Genomic DNA, 26,768 nt, shown 5'->3' with positions numbered 1-26,768 from the left:
AGACGCCTCTCTGAAAAGCGAAATGTATTTGGCTGTTTTCTTAGTTGTTAAAAGAAAACAAACATTAGTTAAACCATGTGCTACTTGTTGCCTTTCCTTAGTTTAACATCTGTAGAATTTTAGGGATACTGTATGAAATGATGATAATAGTGAGGACAATGATGGCTTGGGATATTTCACTGATAAGATTCTGCATTCCTTTTTAAACATACTGGGAGAAGTTAGCTCTATCATTGCACTTCCTTTTATGAAACAGTTTGGGTTTGGTTTTTTCATGTCTGGAAAAAAGTTCAAGATACTTACATTTTCTTCAAGATACTGATTCCACAGAGGAGCTTGCCTCATTGTGGGCTAAAAAAAGTTTTCAGATAGCGGTAGCATACATTCTGTTAAAAGGTTTGACAGTGAAACATAAAGATGTAATAATTTAGAACACTTGCAGTTTTGTACTACAAAGTTTACATGTAAACAACTGGATGGTAAATATACCATAAACTCCCAACATCTATAAAGTCTCGTGAGGTATGAACTTAATGCCATATAGTACTTCTGTAACTCTCAAGGAATAATTATACTCTTTTCTGTGCCCCCAAGTATGGTAGCTTTAATGGCATTGGATGCTTGAAATAGGAGTAACCATACAAGATTTATACTGGAGTATGTTACAGAGGTGTCTTGCCTATTATTGTCAACAGCTACGCTCTACACTAAGAAGCAATATAAACAAAGTGTTATTCCATTCTCTTCTGGAAATGTCAGACAACTGAAATAATTTTCGCCGACTTGCTTGAAGTCTGACTGCTGAAGTTACATGGACTTCCTTGAGTTAAAGTTGCCCATTTTTCTATGATTCAAGAGCCTATGTTCTCTTTTTTTTTCTTTTTTTTTCTTTTTTTTTTCTGAGCTTGAGCAGTGTCAGCAATTTCAATGCATAAAGATTTATTGCTAAAATTATAGAAGACTGAAAATTATAGCAGTGAAATCCTGATTGTAGTTTCAGCTCTTACCATACAAAAATATTTGGATGCATTTGACTTTATGAATTATCACATTTACAGTTTCTTTATGATGAATGGCAGTGGCAATTGTAAACCAAAACTTTTTTCATACATTAAAATTGTTTCCTTCTGCCTTTGAAGGTTACAGAAGACAGATCAGACCTTGAAGATTTACACCTTTATGCAACTCCTCGAGAGCAACGGTTTCGTAGGTTTGCCAGTTTAGAATTTGAAGGACAGCTATATATGACTCCATATGACTTCATTCAGGCTGTCACAAATGATGAACCCAAACGTAAGCTGGAGTTTTATATTGATAAAATTGTTAGGGAAAATGCCAGTGGTGTATGTTATTTTTCCATTTGCTTTTGATTACTACTTCTGTTTCTTATTGTGATAAAAAGGTACTGCATCTTCCAGAATTTTATTTTTAATGGTATCCAAGTGCATACAATCAGTATCCTGATTGTTATTAGATTATAAACATCTGTATAGTAGTCATTAGTTAAACATTCTTGTCTTAAAAGGTCACAGACAGCTCAACAGGCCTGAAAGACAAGAAGTTCATTTGTACCATTTGCGTTGACAGAATTACAGTTATGGTTTCTTTCTGAGCAGGCCAGTATTGCTGCAAAACTCTTGCTTCCTCCTCTGTATAGTTTCTATGTAAATAGACAGGCAAGATGCGAGTTCTCTAAATAATTTAGGATGACATTGGTTTGCAATTTTTGCCATCTTAAATTGTCATTTGCTATTGTGTTGGGGTTTTTTTTGCCCTACTGAGATTTTATAACCATATCATGGCTTTGTAAATCACATGCTTTGGGTAAAAATTTCAGTCCCCTGAGGGGTCCACTTTCTACACTTAAAAGTTACCAGAGTTAGCACTACATGTTAATTACATTAATGAGAAATAAACTATCAGCTTTAGTTCGCTTATTGTAAAATTTTTGCTTTAAGTATCAAAGAGTGACTAAATAGTAAGGTCATCCATTTCTGATCTAGTTTGATTTCCTGGCCCTCAGGCTTGCAGTGCATTGGTAGCAGCACACAACTGCTGGGGAAAGTGAGTATCTTTGCTCAGGTGTAACATGTATAATAACTCACCTTAGGTCTTTCTTCCTGAACTCTACACCGCAAAGCTAGTATAGAGAACAATCAAAAGCAGCTAAAACAGTCAGAGGAGAGCTTAAAGCTCTGTGCAGATGTTAGATTTTCCCCCTTTGTTCTTTTAACAGTGATGAAACAAGAGGAAAGAATTCAGCCATGGCATCTATAACTTTTGAATAAAGATATAATCTCATTGTAACAGTGAAGACAGAAAATAGAGCTGACATGGTGAAAACTTGCAAAACTTTGAAACTTTTACCAGAAAGCAAGTCTTCATTTTCTTTTTTTGCTCTGCAGTTAAAAGAGAAGCAGCAGATTCCTTATCACAGAAGTTAATACAAATACACATCAGCACTTTATATCTACTTCCTCTGCCCAGATCTCCAAGTCTTCCTTTTTTTGTTACTGTGGAATTGGTTTTCACCATGTATGGTCACGAAGCATTTGTGCCATATAGTGGACATCAGTTAAACATTTTGTTTTAACTATTTTATGACAGTTTGACTGGTTTGACCACACTGTATGTATGGTTTACTATTAAGATTTTTCCAGGCTAATGAAATTTATGCTTCCTCCTCTCTCACAGCAAGTATTCAGATTTTAAAAACAAAACCAAACCAAAAAGCGTTACGCTCACAAGGACATTCTGTTCATCTTATGCCAAAGGAGAAGAGATCTGGAGTTGAAGAGTCAGGCACCCTTCTGAGTTCAGTGTAGCAAACCTTATTTGTATCAAAATCCTTCCCCTGCATCCAGTTCATCTCTGAGACTGAAAGCAAAACTAACCTGGATGTCCTTTAGTTTTATAGACTAGTATCAGAGATTACATGACTGAGAGAATTATTTTAAGGGATAGTATAAGAGGCTGTAACTAAGTGGAAGTTATAGTGGAAGTCATATTGTCTGAGACATTTGGACAGAAGGCTGACAAGTAGGAAGTAATAGGTGAAGTAGATGACGTGCAGATTACCACTTCCAGCTTCTGTTCTCTGGCTATGTTAGTTTTAGCCTTTGTACTGCAGCTTTGTCTGGGCAAGTCTTAATTTTCTGTCTTGCTCTACTGAAGGTAGTAAGTTTAAGGAAGGTGTTTTTCTGAATAAAATAATACATTCTAAACATCTTATTTTGTATTTTCAGATAATTTTGTAAATAAGTTGCAAGCTGTAAATAATTGGGTCCATTCAGGCTGACATACTAGACCATCTGTATTTTGCACAGAAAAAAAAAGAACATACGCTGGGGTTTTTTATGGATGAAGACTAGAAAGGTCTTGAGTTTGTCAAAAAGCAAAAATGCCCTTTGAAGAGTAATAATAGTAGCTCTTTATGTCTGCGTTGCACAAAAGCTAATAATACTAGAGCTGAATGAGATTTGTGATGGAGTGAATGCGTCTATTGTGATTGATTTACTTTGGAAATCTTGTAAACCCTACAAAAGTCAAGAGGGTGTTCACTTCCTTTTTTGATTAAACACTAACTAATATGGTAAGAGTGTATTTTCTTTTATAAAATGTAACTTTTGACTCCAGGCAGTTGTTATAAAAAATATAAAATCAATGCTATAATAAACTTGCTGCTGCTGCCTTTATGGTGCAGGCTTTCATTTGGGAAAACACAATACTTTTAACAGTCATGCTTGATACATTTTTGTCTTCTGAATATATGTTTATGTATTTAGAAAGCCAATTAAGAGAAAAGGAAATATATTTTGTTCCCTATATCTCTAACTGTAGTAATTCTAGCATAATATTGAGCTGTAAGAAGTATGTATATACACATAAATCTTCACTTGCTTGTCTAGAAAGGAAATCTATATATAATGTATGAGACTGGAAAATTATCTGATTGGAAAGTTAGATATATTTATTCCCCAATTTTTTTATGGTGGGCGTAAACATATACCGATTTGTATGGCAAATGAGGTTGTTTTGGGGGGTTTTATTTAGTATTTTGAGACAAGACTTTAAAAAATGAAAAAATTAAACTGAAAAGTATATGAAAATCTGTTAGCTCACGTTATGATGTTGTTTGATGTAACTGCACCATAGTTAGAGTGGATTTGCAGACAGACTTCATGCTAACCTTTACCAAGATGTAAAACTAAAATTTCAGTCAGTTTCTAACCATGACCTAATGAAAGACCATAGTGAGTAGCTTCTGTATCGTGATAATTATTTAGTGGAGTATGGAGTTTATCATGAGGAAGGGATTTCTAATACCACAGTGTTTTGCTCTATAAAAATGAGCCTTTACCAACCAAAAAGTTACGGATTTGACCACATACTATGCTACTTTTTGTACCTTTTGTGAATTCTGATATCCACAGTGCTTTACCTTAATATTGAATCTGTGCAAATGTTTGTCTTGAGAGGGTGGCAACAAACCCCAAGTTTTGAATTCTTGGGTGGTTATGGATAGCTGTTGTCAAATGCAAATATCTTTCTCTGCTCTTGGAGTCTGTCATGTAAGGCGTTAGGAAGAAAGCATCTGGTCAGTCTTACTCATCAGTTTTCAGTGTTAATGAGCAGTTCCAGTTCTGAACTGGAGGTTCTCTTCAGCTCCTCTGTTAAAACTACTTGCAAAAAATTGAACCTGGCGGAGGCTGTAAAAAGAAGCATGAATCTGAGTTACTAGGAATGGCTGAAGGGAGTCTTAGCAGCTGATGTAGTTTCAAGGATTATTTTTTTTTCTGTATTTGCTGTAAAACATATGAGTAATCGCTGAAGCAAGGGCCAGAATCCAGGTCTCCCTACAATCTGCATTGTAATACTACTGCTACTAAATAATCTTTTCAGAATATTGATACCACAGGTTAACATGAATGCCCTCTGTTTCCTGTTTAATGTTTTAATGGTGTATTTTTGGAGGTAGAAGGTCTTCTCCCTCACTGAAGCGGAGTTGGGTTAAAAGCTATGCATTTGAATTGGTTCTTTAAAGTTAGGAGTTCAGGTATGTATTAAGCTCATTATTTTTTTAATAAAATAAAGATAATTTTTTGGAACCAGGTTGAAGATTATCCTCATGAAGTAGGGAAAATACCTCTTCTTTGGCTAGAAAACAGAGTATAGATGCAGTCTTAATTTTTATGACGCCACGTTGGTTTAACTAAATTCTGCACATTCATAACTTTGTCTTTTCTTGCAGGTGCTAAAAAGTGGCGATCCCTTTCAAAGCAGGTAGGCAATAATTCCTGTGCTGTCTTATAAACATAGATTTTGATACAGTTACTTTCTTTCATGATGTAAACTTAGAGTCACCGGAGAAATAAGGAAGATTTTAATCATTATTTAAAAAAAAAATAAGAGAGACTTTAATTTCTTTGGTTTTATCACTTCAGACTCAGCTGAATCTCAAAGATACTTGAGCAACTGTGCCTGTTATGTTGGACTTACTGACTTTCTCAAGCCTCTGTCAGTTCCTTCCTCAGCCCATATCTGTCTGAGTTTCTTTAGGGTCTAAGTGTAACAGATGTATCCAAAGTTGCCTGAAATACTTATGCCACTCTCTACCTTTTGTGATGTTTAAGTGCCTCTTACTGTTTGGGTTTTTTTACATTTGTACAACTGCATAGAGTCTGCCTATATCCCTGTATTGTAAGTACATTCATATTCATGGATGAAGTTTGCTTTAGTTCAGGTTGAGTGTTTTAAAAGAACAGTTGCTTGGAGCTTGTATGAGAACCTTACTGAAATCCAGGGGGACTTATCCTTGGCTTCAGTGAATATGAGCAGTGGGGAGTAATTTCAGCAACAGATAACGTCTCCCTCCAAGTCTGTATACACTTAGTATTCATGCAGATGAGCAATTCTTGGAATAGTCATGTGTGCAAAATTTATGTATGTGCTTGAGTACTTCCAAAGGCATTGTGGTAAACTGAAGTTAAATGAACTAGTAGATTTGCATGCAGTTTCTTGTCTTTTGTGTTGATTTTCTAGCATTTACTCATAATCTGTTAACTACTTCATTAAATATATTTGAATATATACTTTTATCTTTTTTTAAATCTTATTTTTTAGGAACTGAATCAGATCCTTATGGAGACACCACCAGTTTGGAAAGGATCATCCAAACTTTTCCGTAATCTTAATGAGAAAGGTGAGAGATAAGAATTTATTTTCCTGAACCAAATAATCACTTGTATTAAGTTATCGTGGCTAAAGTGATGTTATACTTTAATCCGAGTCACATCTTCAAAAAGATAAAAATGTTTGTTACTTTCTACATTTTACAGCATGGAAAAGTTCCCTTTAGTCTCTACAGTGTATTAAGTGTGCCGTCTTACAGATAGCCTCTTTAAGTGAATTAGTATCTTAGAGTTTGTTAAACTGATGTTTGAATGTTTGAAGTTCAGTTTGTTGTAATGAAGAACAATCTATAGACCAGAGATACAATATTCTAATAAAGACACAATATCTCTTTACTTTTTTTATAGGTTCAATGATGTGATTATTTTTAAACACACTAATGGTATCTTACATCACTGAATAAACATTTTTTTCACAACACAGAGAGACAGTTTCAGAAATGCTATATATCCCTTTAAATTCTGCGGATGAGGGCTTTGGTAGCTTTTAAGACTCACACTCCTGGTCTCCTCTTTTTTTTTCTTTCTTAATAAGTTCTGTCACTTCAAAAACAAAAAACACAGGAAAAAAACCCTTATGTTCAGAATGGCAAAGGTCTGGTGGAGCATTTTAAGTACTTTTAAAACAAGTACTTGCTATGAAAAAAACCCACTTTATGAATGTTAAAATAAGCATGCCAGGAACAAAATTCCAATCAAATGTGTGCATGTAATCAATGAATCTAATTCAAATGCAGCTCAGATTTATTAAAGGGATAAGCATGCACTTACTCTCAGAGGAGGGTCCCGGGCTCGAATCTCTGGTGCGTGGAGGCACTTGCTTTTTTCCCCTGAGTCTGCATCCAGAACTCCAGAGAGGCAGAAGCTGGCACATCTTTGCACTGTATTTCCTTGTATTTCCTTGCTCTACGCTGCTCTCTATATAGTCAGAACAACTGACTTCTGAAATATTAATTACATAAAAATTCAGCCTCAGAATCTCTTAAATCAATACATTATCAGTAAAACATATCTGGATGTTGCTTATTAAGTCTGTAATAAAATGTCTGCAATGTGCAGTGTTGATTCAACAATATTTTACTGCAGTTTTCTGCCAGTGAAATTCTACAGAAATTGATGAAATTAAGAGGACTCAAAACTGATGTAATAAGCTGGTACAATTAGTAATAAACTTTAGCACTTACGTAGCTTTTCAGCATGCTTTACAAAACAGTGAGTTCCATTATTGTCTATAAAATGGGATATAAGAAAAGATGATGGGTCTTATGACTGATAAGGTCATTCAGTAAGCCAGTGAAAGGAATAGGAATAGAATTCAGGTCTAATTCTAATTTGGGGGGCAGGGTTATTTATTAATTTATTCATTTTCTTTAACACATGCACATTTTAATATGAAGCAAGTAGCAAAAGCTTATGTCCATTTATTTCGCCATAGATTCATTTAAGTCGGATGAGCCCATAGATTTATGCCAGTTGTCCTGTTTTCTTTTTATGTTTTTTACCTTTGAGTGACCTCTCTCTCTTTTTTCTGATCTTAGTGTAAGCTTTTCTTTCTGTTCAAGCGTCGTTTCAGAGCCTCTCTCCCATAACACTTAGAGCAATCAACCAGAACTATCTGTCTACAGCTACAATATACCAGTACAAACGAAAGGAGAGAATGCTTTCAAGGCCTTTTGTATTGCTGTCTTCATACCTGTGATGGACTACTTGACAATTGCACTTTCTTCCTCTGTTTTACAAAGGAGGTGTCATCAAACAAACAAAAATACATATTTACATTTATTGACTGGTTATTAAAGAACGTTTTACATCACTGAATGAGAACGTTTGAGGTATCCGATTTCTTGATAGCTGCTTGTCCAAACAGATTCAAACAGGTCTTTGAAAACTAATTTCTGCAAGCTGCTGTATAAAATCAAGAACATAAAGCATAGAGCATGTGTTACCTAAATGCCTGAATTTAATCTTTGCGAGTCTTCAGTGTGGAGCTATGTATAAATTGAGGAAAAGAGTAGGTGGTATTAAAAATACTTAGTAGCCTTCTTAACTAGATCTACTAGCAGTAGTAAAATCTTGGTTCTGAAGACTTAAATTTGCTCTTGGATCAAAAGGTGGGAAAATACTTTTTATCATGAATGGAATGGAAGTTGGGAGGGCAGCATTTCAGCTGGTAAAGGTTGAGGGTTTTAGTGATTCTTTCTAGTATGTGATTTAGTTTCAAAGACAATTTAGTTAACTGTCTGTCTTTTGTATTGCCTTTATATTCCAGTCTCTGTGATATCTGTGGAGATCTCTGTGGTTGGTTATTTTTTCTTTGATGTTAGAGGATAGGAGACCTAATTCTCTTCAAGGTGCTTCTCTTTCAGGACAATTGGCTTGTAGGGAGGGGTATTGTATGATCAAAGTTTGGGGAAGCATTTGGACATTTGGACAGATCCAGGAGAAGTATAGGTGAGATTTTCGTGTCTCAGGTATTCAAGAGGACAGAAAGTCCCTCCTGAGCATTATTGCAGGACAGAATTAATTTAGAACTTTTTGTGCTGTAAATATTAGTAGAAAATGCCAAAGTTTATTACTTTGGCAGTGTTGGAAGTGCTGGTGTTAAATGTGTTCAATAATTGTAAAATCCATGAATGATACCATGTTCTGGGTTTTAACTGTACAGGTTTTTCAGTGAAAAAAATTCAGATGACTGTTTACATAATTTGTCGCATATTCAGTTAAGTCAGATTTTAAAAGACATTTAAACATCCAAAGATGTGGCTGTTTTTAGAAAAACTTTCGCACCTGACTTGGACTGAAATCAAGGAGACAGTGAACAACTTCTGAAAATCCCAGCTGATAGACATCTTTACTCTCAGGCATCTAAATACTCTTTTTTTTTTTTTTGACTCTTTTGAAATAATCTTATATTGTGGACTGACTTAACACTTTTGATTTTGCAGGACAGGCAAAATCAATTGGTTAGAAATCAGGAACCAGTTTTGCTAGTTCAGCCTCAAAGATCATTAGAGCTAAGGTTTTTTGGGAGAGCTGCAAGTCATCGTTTTCAGTTCTTACTGAACTGTAAGATGCTCCTCTTTGTTGGTACCATAGGCATTCGGCAAGGTTATCCCTTTACCCCAGAGCTAGAAAAGCAGAAGTACAGCTTATGGTTCCAGATGTACTATGTGACTGTTGACTTCGGCTCTAATTTAAATTTTGCCTTATTTGCTTCTGAAGAGAAAAGGAAGTGCCATTCCACACTCTGATTGCCTTTTGACATCTAACAAAAGATGAAAAGCTTAGAATGTATTCCTTACAGATCTTCTGAATGTAGAAGAGATAGTACAAATGTCTCTAACAGGCTTTAAAAATATTTAACAAAATTTACACATTCATTTAATAAGAGTTTTAATATAAATTTCAGTTGATGATGATGAAAATGTGCATATAAAGACAACTGAAAAGCCCACATCTATGCTTTCATAAGTAACATGAGGTCAAATTTTCAATTAATACAGGACATGCACTTACAAAGCACATATTAACATCAAGAACTCTATTCAAACAGTACATATCAGGAGGGAACATTATTAATGTTCTCAGAGTAAATGTTCTCATACTGTTGTCATGAATTGTTGGTGGGATTTTCAGAAAGAAAATCTAATAAATCCTTTATATTAACTTCTAAGAATCTAGCCAGCTTCTGTTTTATGAGCCATTCTCCACTGACTGTAGTTGTTTATTTGCCATATTTAATGTATTTCTTCCCTAAAATACCCAAACTAAAAACAAAAATCCACCCCATAGATCAATATTTTAGACAAATAACTCATTGACCAGGTTGAATGCAGTCACATGCACACAAATGTGAATATGCATATACACATGTACAAAAATTATTCTTCTTTTACATAGATTTAATATTTTCAAGTTTAGGATGTGAAGACAAGGAGAAACTAATACAGCATAACTTTTTTTTTGTCTTCAGGTGTGATATCTTACACAGAATATTTATTCCTGTTATGTATTTTAACAAGTAAGTATTTTTGGAGAAAAAACAAAACAAAAACCTTCCTTATAAATTTCTGAGCTCTGAATGTATTGCTGTGCATTACAATACTCTTTTTATTTTTCTTTTCTCCCCCCCTCCCCCCGCATATCGCAATATGGAAAAAATATATCATGCATCTCTATGTACATTTGAACCTCTCCTGTACTACTGGAATCTTGTGTAATGTTTTATTTAAGTGCTTTATTATCTAGAACACCTTTTACTGACTGTCGAGAAAGTTGAGCCGTACACTTCAACTAAACCCCAGTTAAGAGCTTACATTTATTTTCTTCTTTGAAATTCCTACAAAATTTCTATCTGAATTTACTGGACTTCATAAAGGACACTGAATTTAGGAAGAGAAAGATACACAGTATTACTGGTTTGTTTCACCTATTAGTGTATAATGGGTGATATCAGTGAGACAATGATAAAATATAAAATCTCTCAGACTGAAGTAAATGTTTACTTATGTTAGAAAACACTAACAAAATTAAATACTTACTCTTGTACCACCCATGAAAACAAAGTAGAATAACTTACAGTTAGAGTAAACTAAACCTGATACAGACTTTGTTTTGATATTTTAAGAGTATTTATTGGGAATCATAGAATCATAGAATCGTTATGGTTGGAAGAGACCTCAGATGACATCAAGTCCAACCTTCTACCTGACGCCACCATGCCCACTAAACCATGTCTTGAAGCACCACATCTGAACGTTTTTTGAACACCTCCAGGGATGGTGAGTCCACCACCTCCCTGGGGAGCCTGTTCCAATGCCTAACGACTCTTACAGCGAAGAAATTCTTCCTAATATCCAACCTGAACCTCCCCTGGCGCAATTTGAGACAGTTTCCTCTTGTCCTAAAGTCCTTCCTAAAGGGAAGGAGCAAAGTGTTTTACTTGTCTTTCATTTGTATGTAATTAAAACATTTCTATTGGGTTAATTAGGTTTTTTTTCAAACATGATCTGGATTCTTACTGTGAATCAGAGCAGGAACTTGACCCTGAACCCATACAATCCCTAACTGATGGTTCGATGGATATTCTTCAATCATTTCTTTGTTATCTGGACTACATTTTGCCCATAATTCATCCATACTGCAAATCATTGAATATCACCAAAATGTTGCCTAAAGGCTTCAATTACAGTTACTTTCAAAGTCCCCATGTTTCAGAAATAATTTAAAATTCTAACCTGATTTCAAATTTCAATGACTCTAAGCATGTAAACAAGAAAATTTTGGGTCTTTTTCAACACATCATTTGTTTTGACGAGAAGTTTCATCCTGTACGTTTTTTGCAAAACTTTAAGAAGAGTCTTTTAGAACACTGTGTTTTCATAGAAAATTTATTTTCTACAAATTCGTGTTTTTAACATAAAATGGACTCTAGTCATGAACTAACACTTAGCTACCCAACCTGCCATTACTGTGAGAGATTTTTCTTGACTATTTAATTTTCTATTTCTACTGTCTATTTCCCCTAATCTGTGAATTTGTGAGCATGCCTTCTGTTTTCATAAATGGATAATACTGTTTTACAGATGTTACGAGTTGCATTTACTATGGACACAAGTGTGCTAATTTAAATGCGTTGAGGATATGGCTTTTATAAACAGACACCAAATAATTCTTAGAGTTTCATATTTGCTTTCTTTCCAAGCAAATAAATAATTGAATGGGTTTGGGGTTTTTTTGGCAGAGCCACATGCAGGTTTTAGAATCGCTTTCAACATGTTTGATACTGATGGCAATGAGATGGTGGACAAAAAGGAATTCTTAGTGGTATGTATATTTTTCAGTCTTTTAATATTCTGATGTAGTCTTAAAAATAGTTTTTTTGTCTGGATAGAGGCTTATGATGATGTCAATAATTTTGAGAACATGATCTTTTCTTCACTGAATGTAGTTGTTTATTTTCTTTAATGTAAATAGTTAATGTAATGTAAATTGTAAATAGTAGCTCCTTATGACAGTGCACGGGTGTGTGGAATATAATGATTTTTGAAGCTTAATTCCAGTTTTTATTCTGGATCTTTTTGTTACTGCATTCACAGATAATTAGGCTATTAAAGTAATATTGCTGTATCAATGGTCAGTAGAATTATTTAGTTGCCATAACGATGGAGGGACTTGCAAAAGAATCTTTTGCTGGGAGACCACTTCACTTTATCATTCGTTCAGTTTATAATCCTAGGTGACCTGAAAATATTGACTGACATAATGTGACACTGTCATCTGTTTTGGACAAGATTTGTAATGAAATAAAACATACTGTACATCTGTCTAGTTCAGCCCATGAAATCCATATGCTGAAGCACTTTGCTAAACTGGATTTCAGTGATTTCTTTTTAAGAAGAGTATTCCTGATAGCAAAATTGACTTTGTGCTGGATAGTTTTCATGTGCTTTGGAACAGCTGGCAGGACATCTAGAACTTGGCAGTAGTTTTATTGCATCCAAGGTTTTGTTACATTACAAATCTGAATTACAGTATTTTTCAAACTAGAGCTTTACTCAGTTTGTTGCTTAGAAAAAGCAGTTCTGTAAATTCTTCTTACTAATTATTTAAGCAGAGAGTTTATTTTTCTTCTGGTTAGAAATTTAAACAGTTCTAAAAGGCCCAGACTTTAAAAGAAAAATTAGCTTATTTCACATGTCATTGAGATTTGTGCATTAAGAAGAATTTGGCACTTGAGAGAAAATCTTCAAAAAAATCTTAAATCATCCACTATGTTTTTATTTTGATCATGATAAATCTGATAATTGCATCTTAAAATTTGAATACTTCATAAGTTTTCAGGTGATAGGTTCCACTAAGTACAGGAGAATGTGATAAGTATAAAATTAAAAAGCCTTAGAACAAGAGGGCTATTTCAGATTTATGTTCATTACATTTATTTTCTGATTTTAAAAGAAACGGGAGGAATAATTAATGCTATTCTAAATGAATGTCAGTGATGAAGTAAAAAGTTGATAATTTGAAAAAAAAACCCATGAAATGTAGAAGAGGCCCACTCAACGTTAGGGCTTTTGATTTCACAATGACTACATGGCTTTACATTAACAAACTGCACACTACAGTATAAATCAGTTCTCTAAATTGGTAATGTCCATACAGACGTCTGGGGTTACACTGAAACACTCAATTATGACAAACATAGGTTTTGACATTTCTTTAGAAGTTAACATTTAAAATTTTGTGGTTAGTTGTTTAGACAAACTTTCTGATGACTGCACAGGGCCTTTTTTTTTTATATACTGAACAAGTACAGGCAATTAATACAATAAAAAATACAAAATCATTGAATCAGCATTGAATTGAATTGAATCAGATATTTCTAAAAAAAGATACTTGCAGAAGACATTGATTCTTATCTTCATACATTTTTTGTGTGGTTGAGTTTATAAATAAATACAGTAAATACATATGAGGAAAAGCCCACTGCCTTACTGAAGAAGATGGAACAAAATACAAAGAATGAAACAGACACATGGAATGGAGACCATGATTTGTTTAAAACAAAGACAGCCTGTTTTCCTGTGTGCTGTTTCTTAATTGTTTTCAAGTCAAATTATAAGGCTCGGTACAGATAAGCTGTGCTAATCTATAGAAAACAGAAATGTGAAAGAAGCTGTCCTCAACACACTGAACTTCCCTCAATTCTCCTTTTCAAGGAAGTGAGATCTGAGATCTGGAGGCTTGTTTTCTGGTGGCATAGCTTAAGCAGAACAGGTCTCATTTATTTTGGAAGCTGTCACCACTTGTAAATTGTTGCATGCTGATAATTTTTTTGTATTCTGTTATAAAATGTACACGTCTTTGTATTTGCTAATTCTTAATAACCATCTCCTCCAGTTGGGAGAAAAAGCCAGCAAACATTGGATTAATTGGCCAAAGGAAAAACAGAGGAAGAAGAAGAAAAAAAAATCTTTCATGATTCAATAAAACAGAATGTGGTGGAATAGACTGACAACTGTTTTTTTTAAAAAAAAGCTTCCATTGCAACAGCTAAGTGGGAGGAAATTGGAGCAGGAGGCTTTGCTTTCAGAAACTGATGCTGAAAATGAAATCAAATAAGTATGTAAGGCATGAAGCAATGACAACATTTAACTGTGGATATTGCATCTTTCTTTCTAACTATGCTTTTATAGTCCTCTTCGCATCCTGCTTTTTATTTGTTCTCTGTCATGGTCCCCGATAAAAATTTCTCCTTATTCTTCTTCAGTTACCAGACTTGGTGGATAGAAGAAAGAAAGGAGAATTTTCAAACATTAGATATACTATTCTCCACCTATTATTGTTTTTAACAAATTTGTATGGATTAAACTTGACCCGAACTCTGCTTGATTACCATGTCAGTGACCCTTCAAAAATTAGATCAAAAGCTGTAAGTCAGAATGTTAGAGCTGAAGTGAGAAAGACTAAAATAGATAGGTAGGTAGATGGATAACGTCTGTGTAAATAAAAGTAAATCTGAAAATAAAAGTTGATTCAGTGGTGCTGCAGCTGTGATAGACCTGGCCCCAGAACATACATTTGGCATCTGTACTCACCTTGCTTGGGTATGCATCATCTCCTGTGTGCCTGGAAGCAGGAGACTGTAAGTGTTGCCGTTTGAACTATGTCCAGCATTTGCAAAATACTTCTCCATTGATTACAGACAGCTATCATAAAATTGGAAGTGTAATTAATACTATTCAGTTTTGCAAGTAAAGAGACTTTGAAGAGATTGGTGTAGGGATCACATGTTATGTGATTCTTGAAGAGAAGAGTATGTGAAGAGTTGAAAAATACTTAATTTTTCTGGTAACAGCTTTAGTGTTTTTGCAAAGTAATTCAGTGGTGTTTGTGCTTTCCTCTTTGCTTATGTCATAGAGGTGAGGTCAGGGAACAGAAGGATTGTGTTGCCCTGTTACAGGAGATCTTGTTTTTGCTGCTTTTAGCAGTCAATCTCATTATCCTGTTTCAAACAATGTTCCTATGAAAGTACTCCTAGATCCTTTTTGCATTCACTTTTCTACTCACTGGTATCCTATAGCACTCCCTCTGAACAAAAGATCCATTTCCAGAAGTTTAGCAAGTGCTTTAATGATGAATGCAACAGAACCCTACTCCCTTTGCTCTGTGGCAGGGGAAATACATCCAAGGACACTGCTTTTTACAGATCTTTTTTGGTTTTTCAATAACTACCACTCTTCTCTCCTACTTGATGGCTTGTCACTTCACTTTTCACAAAGCATTTTCTTTCTACTTCTCTCTCTTCATTTGCCTTTCTTCTTTCCACAGTTTTGGGTTGCAAACTGTGTAATACTCTAGGCCATCCAACTAAATGTCCTATCATGACTCTTCCCTCGTCAGCATAGGTTACAGCAATTTGTGCCTGTAGGTTTGCAAAAAGATTAGAGAAAACATACCAAGGTCTGTAAATTGATCCCATACTCAAAAATAGATACAGTGACACACACAATATTCTGGTCTGTATTTGCCTTATAGGCAAGTCCAGAACACAGTAGTCAATTTTGGAAGTTCATAAAACATTATTTATAAACGCATTTGCTATTTAATCGCTAAACACTATATTCCTTTATTTCAGTGTTGTCATACCCCTGCAGTAGAGCTTGCTGAGCCCTTTGTCTTAATCATCTGCCTTCTCTGAAATACGGTATTCTGAAATTAAATTTGGAAAAATTGCTTGCAAAATTTATCACACACACTTTATCTTTCACATTCTGATCCCTGGGGAGCTCTGTGTGTGTGTCATTACAGTATCAGGTTTTTATCAGACTTCTGGTAGGTAAAATTTGGTCTTTGAAACTACTGCCACAATTGTGTCTGTATGCCATGATGTTTGGTTCTGAAAATACCATATTCTAGATAGGACAAATCTGTCAGCCACTGTGTTTATTCTTTTTCCAGCCCACTCTGAGGTTAGCGAGTGCTACAAGTACAAGTGGCAGTACAATATTTTCATGTGCAATTTTTGAAAAGCTGAAGTTCGCTGGTAGAGATATAGATGGCACTGTAGTTAATACTGCTCTCTCTTGCTGTGAAGAGTAAACATTGTGACAGTTTTTTCTAATGGTTTGGGAATATTAGTAAGTATTACTATAAATGAAAGTATCTGAGTAAAACGGATACTTACAAAGAAAAGTAAGTACAGGCCAGTTCTTACTCTGAAGACTTCTATAATTTCAAAAAATAAATATGCTCAAGAATCTATATGTTTTAAATCTTCTATTTGAGGTTTTCTCAGAAGTTGTGTTTAAAGCTCTTAACGTAGAGAAAGTTGTGAAAGAGGTATTTTACAAGACCTGAAGGTATTCTTTGAACAGACTTGAAAAAAAAGGGTACTTGATAAATTACTCTTGAATAGTAGTTTGTTGCTGCTGAAGGGGAATGTTTCACCCCCACCAGGTGTTTCCCCCCCTCCCTTGTGCCAGCAGGAGTAAGAACTGATCTGGTTGGAAACTAACAATATGAAAAAAAGATTGATCCAGCTGACTGTAGCCACACAGATACTCATTAGTACCTGACAAGAAAGGATGTGCCTAGGGGTGGTGAAAAAGGCTGGAACTCCCCCTTTTTGTATAGGCTGGATTGGCTAAAATGTAAAGCTAAATAGGATATTCTTAGTATTGTCCTCCCAAATAGAATTATTAGCCTTACTTTGTGGAAAAAATATTTCCCTTTTCCTTTCTGTATGATGGTTAAGGTCACAGAAGGAACATGAAGACACGAATATGAACAATAAAACATCATTGAAACACTGATATTTTAGTAAAGTACTACATTTTAATACTGTTTGCAGTGTTCCTCCCAGTGAATGATGGTTATGCATGTGAAATAACCTGAAAACTAAGTAAGAACAAAATGGTTTGTTTTTTAGCTACAGGAGATTTTCAGGAAAAAAAATGAGAAGAGAGAAAGAAAAGGAGATGAAGAAAAACGTGCAATGCTGGTAAGTAAAATTAGGATAGTGGCAACTGGTAGTTGATTTGTTTTCTTTGATGTAGGACAAAATTGCGTGTGTATATATTTCACTAATCATTTTCAATTTTTTTAAACAATAAATTTGTATCATTAAAAGAATATGCATAACTTTCTATATAGAAAAAAGCAATATTTAGCCTGAACTGCAGTCATTGAAAAAAAATATTTAAGTGGTCTATAGAAAGGAAAAATTAGCGTTTAAATACTGTATTACATATGACAGTAGCATTGATTCCATTTGGAGTGTATAAATCTAGGAAAAAGTGAATAGTAATGACCCAGTGTTACTGTCTGTAAAATTGAGAGATCTCAGTGGCAAGACCAGACTGTACTCCTGCTCTCACAACTAACTGAAGCTGTTCATGTAGACTTACTGATCCTGCTGCTTGTTACTAACATAATTGGTTTAAAATAGGTGATGAAATGTTACAAGTGAACTTAGATTTTATATTCAAATTTAATTTTTTTATTAAATACTGCTTATGACCAATGCAAAAGGTTTTTTAGTTGTTTATATTATCTGAATAGATTTTTGTGGAATATTGAATACTCATTCTTACATAATGTCAAATTTGCGTTTCTGATGTGCATGAGAAAGGTAAGTCAGAAATAGACAAGGCTGTGGTGGTTTGTCTGGAAGATGGCAGCAGTAGCAGGAATTTATTTTACTGTTGGACAATTAAAAATCAGGGACTGGTCTCTGTCAAACCCATAGCAGAAAAAAACAAGTTCATTTGCTATTTGCATATTTATGACAGATTCCTTATTATAAGGAACATTTTGGCATATATGCGAAGCTTCTCATAGTGTCCATTATCCTCTTGGGACCGTAGATGCTTGATCTCAGATCTTTGTTCCTGAAACCATAGGAAGTTTGAATTTCAAGTATTAATACTTTTTAAACCTTCCCTGAACATAAAAAGGAATCTTCTCTTCCCACCCAGAGAGACCTATCCTTCTCCACTTTTCAAAACTGTGGGCCAGTTATTGAATCTCTCACACACTGGTTATTCTGAACAAAAGAAACTTACACCCAAAGGAACAGCTTTTGAAAAAAGTAAAGATTGCAAAATGAATCATTTCTCCTGAGAGTAGTCTCTGCAACTGTGTACTTCTGTTTGGAAAATTTGAAGAATGAGATTGAAGATAAACCATTTTTTCTTCACTGACATTTTAAAAACAAAAATCAAAAATCTAATAATATATAAAATAAACATTTGCCTACCTTAACCTATTTTGTTGTCTTTTTTTTTTTTTCCCCCCTTTCTTTTGGCTTCATTCTGACATGTGATACTTGGCTTGGCCCGTTTTTGCTGTATGTCAGCGTCTTCAACTTTATGGATATCATACTTCTACTAACAGTGTATGTACTCTAATTATTTTCAATTTATGCAGTCTTCACCAGTGAAGTGAAATAATATGGTATAAGAAAATTTACTATATATTTTTCGTCAGGTAGATTAGTTCTGCTAATCAGTAAGAGTGTGATAGATCTTTACTTGCGTAAGAGATTGTGCATGCTTGTTGCACACATTCTGAAAAAGGCAAGCCTACCAGGAGGAAAGGTTGCTCTCTCTGTTTATTATAAAATGAAGGAAACAGTATTTTTAAGGGAAAGGACAAAACGTATCCTAAGAAATTATAGACTTGGTTTTAATTAATGTGTGTAAAGAAATGTTGTTAAAAAAAGATTGATTTGATGTTAAAATAGAAGAATTAGTTGTTTTGGTATGATTACCGTGATATTCAAAGTGAGGGGAGGGAACCTATGAGAATTAGATACTAGTGAAATTCCAGTTTTAAAGTCTGTTTCTTCATAGACTCATTCACAGGAATGCACAGATTTATTTCCTGTGAAGTTAGGATGTTTGGGCAATATGCAGGAAGGTAGTCTGTTGAATGAAGAGATGCAGTGACATGATGCAGATGCTGCAATGTGGTGAGAATAATGTAGTAGGAAATGTGAGGCCTTATGATTCAACGGATTTTTTTTATCAGGCTTCACTTCAGTGAAACGTGCTGTACAGTGGTTGCCATATTCCTGTGCTGCCTCCTGTTTTAAGCTGAAAAAACTATTTAGGCTTTCCTACTCATATAATAATTTTCAGCTTTAGTAAAAAAAATCTCCTTCAAGACTCCAGCCACGTCCAAACTCGTTATCAAGATGATGCCCAGGTGTGCACCATCCTTTTCTGCCCTCCTACTGCCTGAATGGAGATCTTTATGCAAAGGAGACTCTGATGTATATGAATTCGCGGTATCTGACAAATCCCCCACCCCAGAAAATTTATATTTTGGGATTCTGTTTCTTCTACTGAAACAAGAAGTGTAGCAACCTTTTCAGTTTCCCTTGATGTCCTGGGGAGTTGAAGATTCTCAAGACCAAGGAGATGCAGTCCTAAAATGTCTGAGTCCAAAGTGCTGTGTTGGACCCTTCTCCTCACTTCATCCTTCAAAACAGTTCTAATTTTTTGAGAAGTGTCAAGGTCTATAAGCCATAGAGTGCATACAGTGATGTTTTAAATGGGTTAAGTATTTTTGTATTTTCATTTGCATAAGTTAATTCTTTCAAGTCATGTTCTGGTGCATACTGCAGTTGTGTGTTAAGGCTGCTTCAGCATGTATTGCATGAGTGCTTTCACTAGCTAAATGCCAACTGAACATGATAAGTATGATGAGATGCATGTAAGGAAAATAAAATGTGCATGCCCAGAAGTACTAATTCCACCGACTAAAGTAAATCTCCAGTAAGAGATAATTACAGAATTGTATGTATAAAAGAATGAGGTGTTGTCATTAACACGACCCAGTAAACGTCAAAGGGATAAATAAGCATAAGAGAGAAACTGCGAAGGACCTTATCCTGTACACACTGAAGTAAAGAAATTTATTTGAGTTTAGCGATTTAGGACTGAATGGAATTATATATGAGAATACTGTGACCACCACAGAGGAACTGTTACTCCATAAGAAGAGAAAGATAAACCCAGAATTTTTCAAAAAGGAAGCAAAAGTATAACATATATATTAAGCATGGGTGTAATTCCTGGTAGTTTGTCATGTTTCTTTGATGACAATTTACAGAAAGAGCTAAGTTGAATTAGTTCATGGAGGAAGTACATAATAGAACTTGTAGAAGGAGTACATATAATGTGTTGACATAATGTAGAATACATAGAGACAATACCCCTTCAACTCTGTACAGTATTCTTTATGATAAGTGTGGTTTTACACATCACAGAGCAGCATAAATCTTCTAAGAGAACAGTATGTTCTGAGTCAAAAAAATGGTTTTCATTTGTAGTTAGAAGATCAAACTGATTGTGTCTTTGTCTTGCTTGCCCAGATGGACGTGAGTAGGGAGCTGTGAAAGTAGGAGACCTAGTTTAGAGTAACTTCTGGAGAGAAAGGGGAAAATTCATTCAGTTGCAATAACTCTAGCCAAGTTCAAATAGTCTTCTGCTGTCTTTAGGATCACCTCCCTTAGATTCCCTGGGCCCCCCCCAAAAAAGAAATGTATTGCATAGACCTTCTAAGACTAATTGCAAGATAAAGGAAGGCCTGTTTTAATAAGGGAGGATTTTTCAGACTTCCAAAAATGAAACATTTCAGAGCAAAAAGGTAAACGTATTGTCCTGGGAGAGATTAAGCACTTATTTTCTGTTTAAACAAGGTAAGTTTGATCATCAGATGTATGTAGTGTTTTCTTGATAAGTATGTTACTGTTGAAGTTGGACTTACTAGTCTTGATTTTTGCGTTTCTTTATTGATGCAAGAATATCATCCTGATTATTGGATGAAATTGATTTTGTATAACTAGTTGTATGGTGATAGTTATATTTTGATCAATGATAAAACAAATTTCATAAGTATATAAATTAATATTTTTTTCCGCAAAACTGAATTGTTAGAAAAAACAAAAGGGAAATACTGAGTAGATGGATGTTTTCACATGTACTTTTAATAAATATTTTCACTTGATGCTTCCTCTAATTTATTTTGTTTGGGAAAGTGGAGTCTGGTGATACTTCTGGCACAGCCAAGTTATGAGTAATAAGCAAATAGCTGTAATAGACCAGTGTTCCTTTCCTTTACAAAGTGTCATGTAACTGGGTAGAAATTTCTCTGTGTAGAAGCAAAAGAATCAAGCCATGTTTTTGGAGATCAGTTGGAAAAGGTTTTAAAATTGTAAGCGGTTGTTTTATTGTTCTTTGGTTTTCAAACAATTGTGCTTCTTGAAACTTCTGCAGGTTCTTAAAACAGAAGGAGAGGACCTTGTCTCCAGAAGCTATTGGGATACTTTGAGACGTAGCACAAGCCAAGCACTCTTTTCGGACCTTGCGGAGGTATAAGACAACCTCTGTCTCTGGTCCATAAACAGACTGCTATTTTATTTATTTCTGTTCTGATCATTTTCCCATTTTATGCACTTTGTTTCTTCTCTTCCTTTTAATTAATTTTTTTTTTTTTAAAACCTGAAAGTTCTCAGATGAAATGGATTTGGTTCCATGCAGTGCGATAACTGAAAGTTGTCATTTCCAAGTGAAAGCAAGTGAAAGAGTTGGAGGGTCGGGTCAAGTCCTCTTCAGTCCTTACTGTAAGAAGCATTTTCTAACATTAATAGTGACAATATTTCACAGTTAGAGAAGTAATTCAGGAAACCTTTGTCATTTAGGCTTGGTCCAGTGATATGACAACTTCAATGAGAGTTGCAGCCCTTTAAGCTTTTAATCTTTAGGTCCCTAATGTGCTTTTTATGTATGTTATCAGAGCTTATCTTCACCAAGAAAAAGTATCATGCAAAGATTATTTTAATCATTGGATCAAACTAGGAATGTTTTAAGATAACCAAAACATTAGTCAACGTTCTTTAATATTACACAATCATTACGGAGGACTAGCAATATCACCGAGCTGTCAATTTCCATAGTGCTTTAAATTCTAATAAGATTCTTGTTTCATGATCTGCTTTCAGATAATTGAGTAAGACATGTATTTCTATTGATCATCTAAGAGGGTCAGAAAACCAGATCATTTAGGCTTTTCTGTGCCCCACACAGTGAGGGTCATTGCTCTGCTGGTTGTGGCTTTAAAGGCCATACAGCAACTCCCCACTGACTCTGGACTCAAGTCTCATGCTTCATAAGCAGGATCATAATGAGGAAAAAAAAAGGAACTGAAATGGACCTCCAGGGTAAAACAATATCTTTTTGCTTCATAAGCAACGTGTGCTGCATATTAAAAGTAATTAGTGTTTTGTCCCTGCTGTTCCTCTGCAGAACCTATGGAATATCCTGAGGACTTGGATAGACTTCTTCTAACTTCCAGGCTAAATTTACTCATAGTCCCTTTATACCAGTCTGTTGTCCCGTAATTTTCATAGGGCTTTTTCTTTAGTGTTAATCTTATTCATGGTTATGTTTATAAATGCAGTCATAGCCCTCAGTTTTAATTATCATAGGCTAAACACGACAAGGCCTTTGATTTTTCCCTTAAGGTAGAACATACATTAGCCAGGTATCAAATAGGCCTTTTCTGTACCTCTCTCAGCTTGAGTTCACTTGCCTTTGGACAAGAAGAAACATTATATACTAAACATTGATTTAAATTGTCTGTAAAATGTATCAAAAGTCTCTCTGTTCACTTGTAAATCATTTTATGAATAAAAATCATGTCCTGCATTTGCTCCACTGACAATTTCCCACTTTTCACCATAATCATCTTTATCTTGCTTGGGTTAAGTTTGAGCCAGCTGGCTTTCATCCATATTCTTTTCTCTCAGGTACTGTGACATCTGAATATAATATAGCCGTCTGTACTAAGAAAGTGGCATAAAGCTAGGTGACACTGGAGTCTGTTGTTTCATAGCCTTTTGAGAAGGCCTTGTGTAAGTTGAAAAGGAGAGTAAATAAGGCTTTTGTTGCGGGAATCAACTCACAAGGTCTCTTTGGGGGGAAAAGATGTTACTCATCACATCCAGTTTCTTTTTAGGACAGTTTACAGTACTGTTTCTGCTATTCCTAATTTAGCAACTACACCATCCTGTTGGAATACGCCAGTTATCACTGAATTGAGTTTGTGGGTTTATTCTTAAATTACTAAATGAAACTGGAAATCAGTAGATTTATTGTCACTGTTGAAAAATCAAGGACTTGCAGCAAGAAAACTCTTACTAATTCAAAGCATAATATACATACTTCATTCTCAGAATACGTTGCTACAAGTCGGCCATCGCTCATGAGTGTAACTTACTTATAGTCAACCTTCTTTTATGAAAAGCTTGAAATTAATTTTGCAGAATATGAAAAAAAAATATTTATTGCTCTTCAGGTTAAGAAATGGAGAGGTTAAGAAATACAGCAAGCCAATAATGTGACTGAAACACTTGTCTCTGTTTGTCTTTTTACCTGTATGTGTATTACAGTTAATGTAAAGAGAAATGAGGCAGGGTTTTATTCTCATTTAAATGACTTCAAAATATATTAGATCAAAATAGAGGCTTATATTTGTATATATGGAAACGTGGTCATTTCATTTTCGCTGCTATAAAATACAAAATTCATTTTATTATGAACAATAAATAATAATTTTAAATTATTAAGGCTTTTGTTTTTATCCTTAGTCCTTAAGAGAGAGAATTTATTTAATGGTATCAATGCAGAAGGAGGACAGGAATAGTTTTCAGTTGCCTGCATTTCTGCAGAGAAGCATACTGGGTTGAGTTTCTGGGGTGAGGTTTTTGTTTGGGTTTTTTTCATTTAGTGAGGCTGACCAAATGGGAATTGTGAAAAGACTTACACATTGTATTTTTTTAAATGGTTCTTTAGATATGGGTGAATGCAACCTAAGTCTAAGGGTTTGCAATGTTTTTGCAAGATGAAAGGCTGTAATTTAACATTTGATATCTTTTCAGTGTACTTGAGGGAAATTGTTTGAATGTGCTTAGGGATTTAATTGCTTAAAAGACATAAGAAATCAGGGTATCTGTATTTCGGTATATTGTGTCCTGTAGTGGAGGGTAACAATATTAAAAGACAAATAGTGAATACTTCTCTGAATTAGTTTGCTTACTTGAAGAGCACAGCTGTCTTAATTGAAGGACATGAAATATCCCTCTACCTATATATACACTATGTCATCTTATTTCTCCCTGGAGAAGAATATGAGAATAAAGAGGAAGCTAGAGTACATGAAATACAATCTTGAGAATCCTAAACTGATTATACTAAAGTACCAAAAAGTCTCTCTCATTTCTTTAGTTCTTGGATGTTGAAAGGATTTTTGTTGTTACTGCCTCATGTTTTTCCTTGTTGTCGGTACAGAAATACCTTAAAGGATATGGCATTTTACATTTCTTGCAAATCAGTATGTAAATTTGAAATTAATATAGAATATTTCAGAGAATGTAGATCTGAAATGGTTTTTCATGGTATGTGATGTTGAACTACTGCATACTATTCAGAATTTCTTTCTAGTTTCTTCATTTAGAGTTTCTCCATCTGTTATAGATTTATAACCTCTTCAGTTATAAAATAAAGTCATACTTAAAGGACTGAGTGCACCTTGCAGCTTTGTATATGCAGATCTTTATAGATCTGTATAAGCAGTTTTCTATACTTGCAGTAAATCCTGTAGGTTTTTAATCTATCATTATGGTCATAAATTAGTACTGTCACATCTCCCGAACACTTACTAGGTTTCTGTATTCAGTTTTGTATTTTAACTACAGTAGAGTCGGCAGGCACACTTCCACAAAATAGGATGTTGCTGATGGGTGGTCGCTTGCCTAGGAAGAACAGAGACTACTGACTCCCACTCTTTGCTCTCCATAAGAGCTTATCATTGTAAGAAAAATGAGAGGTTGGACAGAAGATTCTCCCTAGGCAGGTGCAGCAAGGAGACTAAAGATACTACTTTTTGAATTTCAAATGTTGGCAGATGCATGTTAATGCCAGAAGGACATTGCCATAGTGGAATGCTGTGGCTTATTTAAGAGCCTTACATTACTGAATTATTTTTCTAATTCTTCAGTATATCAAGAGTTTCTTTGTAAAAGGTATAATCAACATATGTACATCACAGTTGAGGGTAATGAATATGTAGTAAAAAAGTGGAGTGTTGCACAATCACTGTACACAGATGATAGTTACTTCTGCTTATACACTGATTGTAGTTACTTCTGTTTATATGCATGTCTGCCTATTTATATTTCTTTACAAATGGTCAAAATTAGTTGGTTTTACTATTCTAATTCTATACCTTCAAAGTTGATATGTGTTAAGGAAAAAGTATTAGGACATGTTCAGAGATTCCTCTTTTATGCAGAGATCACATACTGAGTAAATGAGGAACATTCTTAAAAGAATGAGTCAAAATATTACTTTCTAATTTCAAAATTTCTTACAATTCTGTTGTTTTAAATACAGTTGGGCAATAAAATTTAAACTGTAGTCATCTGCTACTTATAGAAAAGAGTCATATAAAGTACACCTGACTGATGTGAGTGGTTTTGGAATACAATTCCCGTAATAATTTTGAAATATAAGAGTATATGAAATAATGTCCTTTAATTTCTTTGTAGTTGCATAGTAGAAGGGAAAGGAGATTGTGTACAAAGGGGGTTATTTTTATGGTTTACCTCAACTGACTAGAACTTTTTTTTTCCTCAAGAGTTTCTGGTTTTATTTTTCATGCTTTTTCCCCCTTCATTGCAGCTTCCATTATATTATATTGTTGTTTTACATGTTTTCTACTAAATGCAATTAACAGTCTAATGCCATTTTGTGTGAAAATTGCATGACTGAATTAATGTAATGGATTTTAATACTGAAGTCTCTTTTAAACTGAACATAAAATACAAACCCTTTTAATAGAAAAGTCTATTGTGACAGTAGGCATTCTGAGATTATACTTCTGTAACTGATCTAGTCACGGCCTTTAATTTTTTTTATTCTAATATTTAAGCGTGCTGATGATATTTCAAGTTCACTGTCAGATACTACACTGCTTGTTCACTTTTTCGGCAAGAAAGGAAAAGCTGAACTGAACTTTGAAGATTTTTATAGGTGAGTCTTGACTTCATTAATTCCTTGTAAAACAATACTTTCATGCTTGTTCTTATGAATTTGTATTATATACTATACACATGGTTTATGCAGACATATATAAAGTTTATGTTCCCTTTGTGTATGTTATATATACAAACCGCAAAATAAAACAGTAAGTGGACCAACAATAAAAAATCCTGTACTAATGCTGCTGCATTTGCAAATTTTGTTAGCACATGTCTGTGTAGTTGGTTTGGGGTGGAGGGGTTATACCCCAACCCTGTCCTTATTGGTATGTAGGAATTTTTTTGTTTGTTTTGAATTTTTGTTTTTTCCCCCTGCTTGTCAGTGCTTGAAAAAAAGCTTTGTGTGCATCTCTGCTCTTAGGGACATATTTAAATGTAAAGATTTTTCTGAAGATACTGTGTAGGCACCTTAGAAGAAGCTTCTTTGGGAAAAGGTAAAAACACAGTGGAAGCTATTGGCTTAATTATTC

General features: G+C 34.5%; 1 protein-coding gene across 1 annotated transcript; it reads left to right on the top strand.

Moving 5' to 3' along the window:
• Positions 1 to 1,139: 1,139 nt before the first annotated feature.
• Positions 1,140 to 21,717, top strand: MICU3 (mitochondrial calcium uptake family, member 3; the record flags this gene model as incomplete). The annotated part of the gene is made up of 7 exons (XM_009698996.1): positions 1,140 to 1,293; positions 5,252 to 5,283; positions 6,124 to 6,202; positions 10,165 to 10,212; positions 11,935 to 12,017; positions 17,122 to 17,193; positions 21,476 to 21,717. Coding segments are annotated over 7 exons (570 nt in total), but the record flags the coding sequence as incomplete, so codon positions are not given.
• Between the last annotated feature and the right edge of the window lie 5,051 nt (positions 21,718 to 26,768).

This window comes from Cariama cristata, unplaced genomic scaffold (assembly GCF_000690535.1).
Source record: "Cariama cristata isolate BGI_N322 unplaced genomic scaffold, ASM69053v1 scaffold6884, whole genome shotgun sequence".
NCBI classification, from domain to species: domain Eukaryota; kingdom Metazoa; phylum Chordata; class Aves; order Cariamiformes; family Cariamidae; genus Cariama; species Cariama cristata.
The sequence above is the reverse complement of the archived record's forward strand: the minus strand, read 5'-3'. Positions and strand labels throughout refer to the sequence as shown.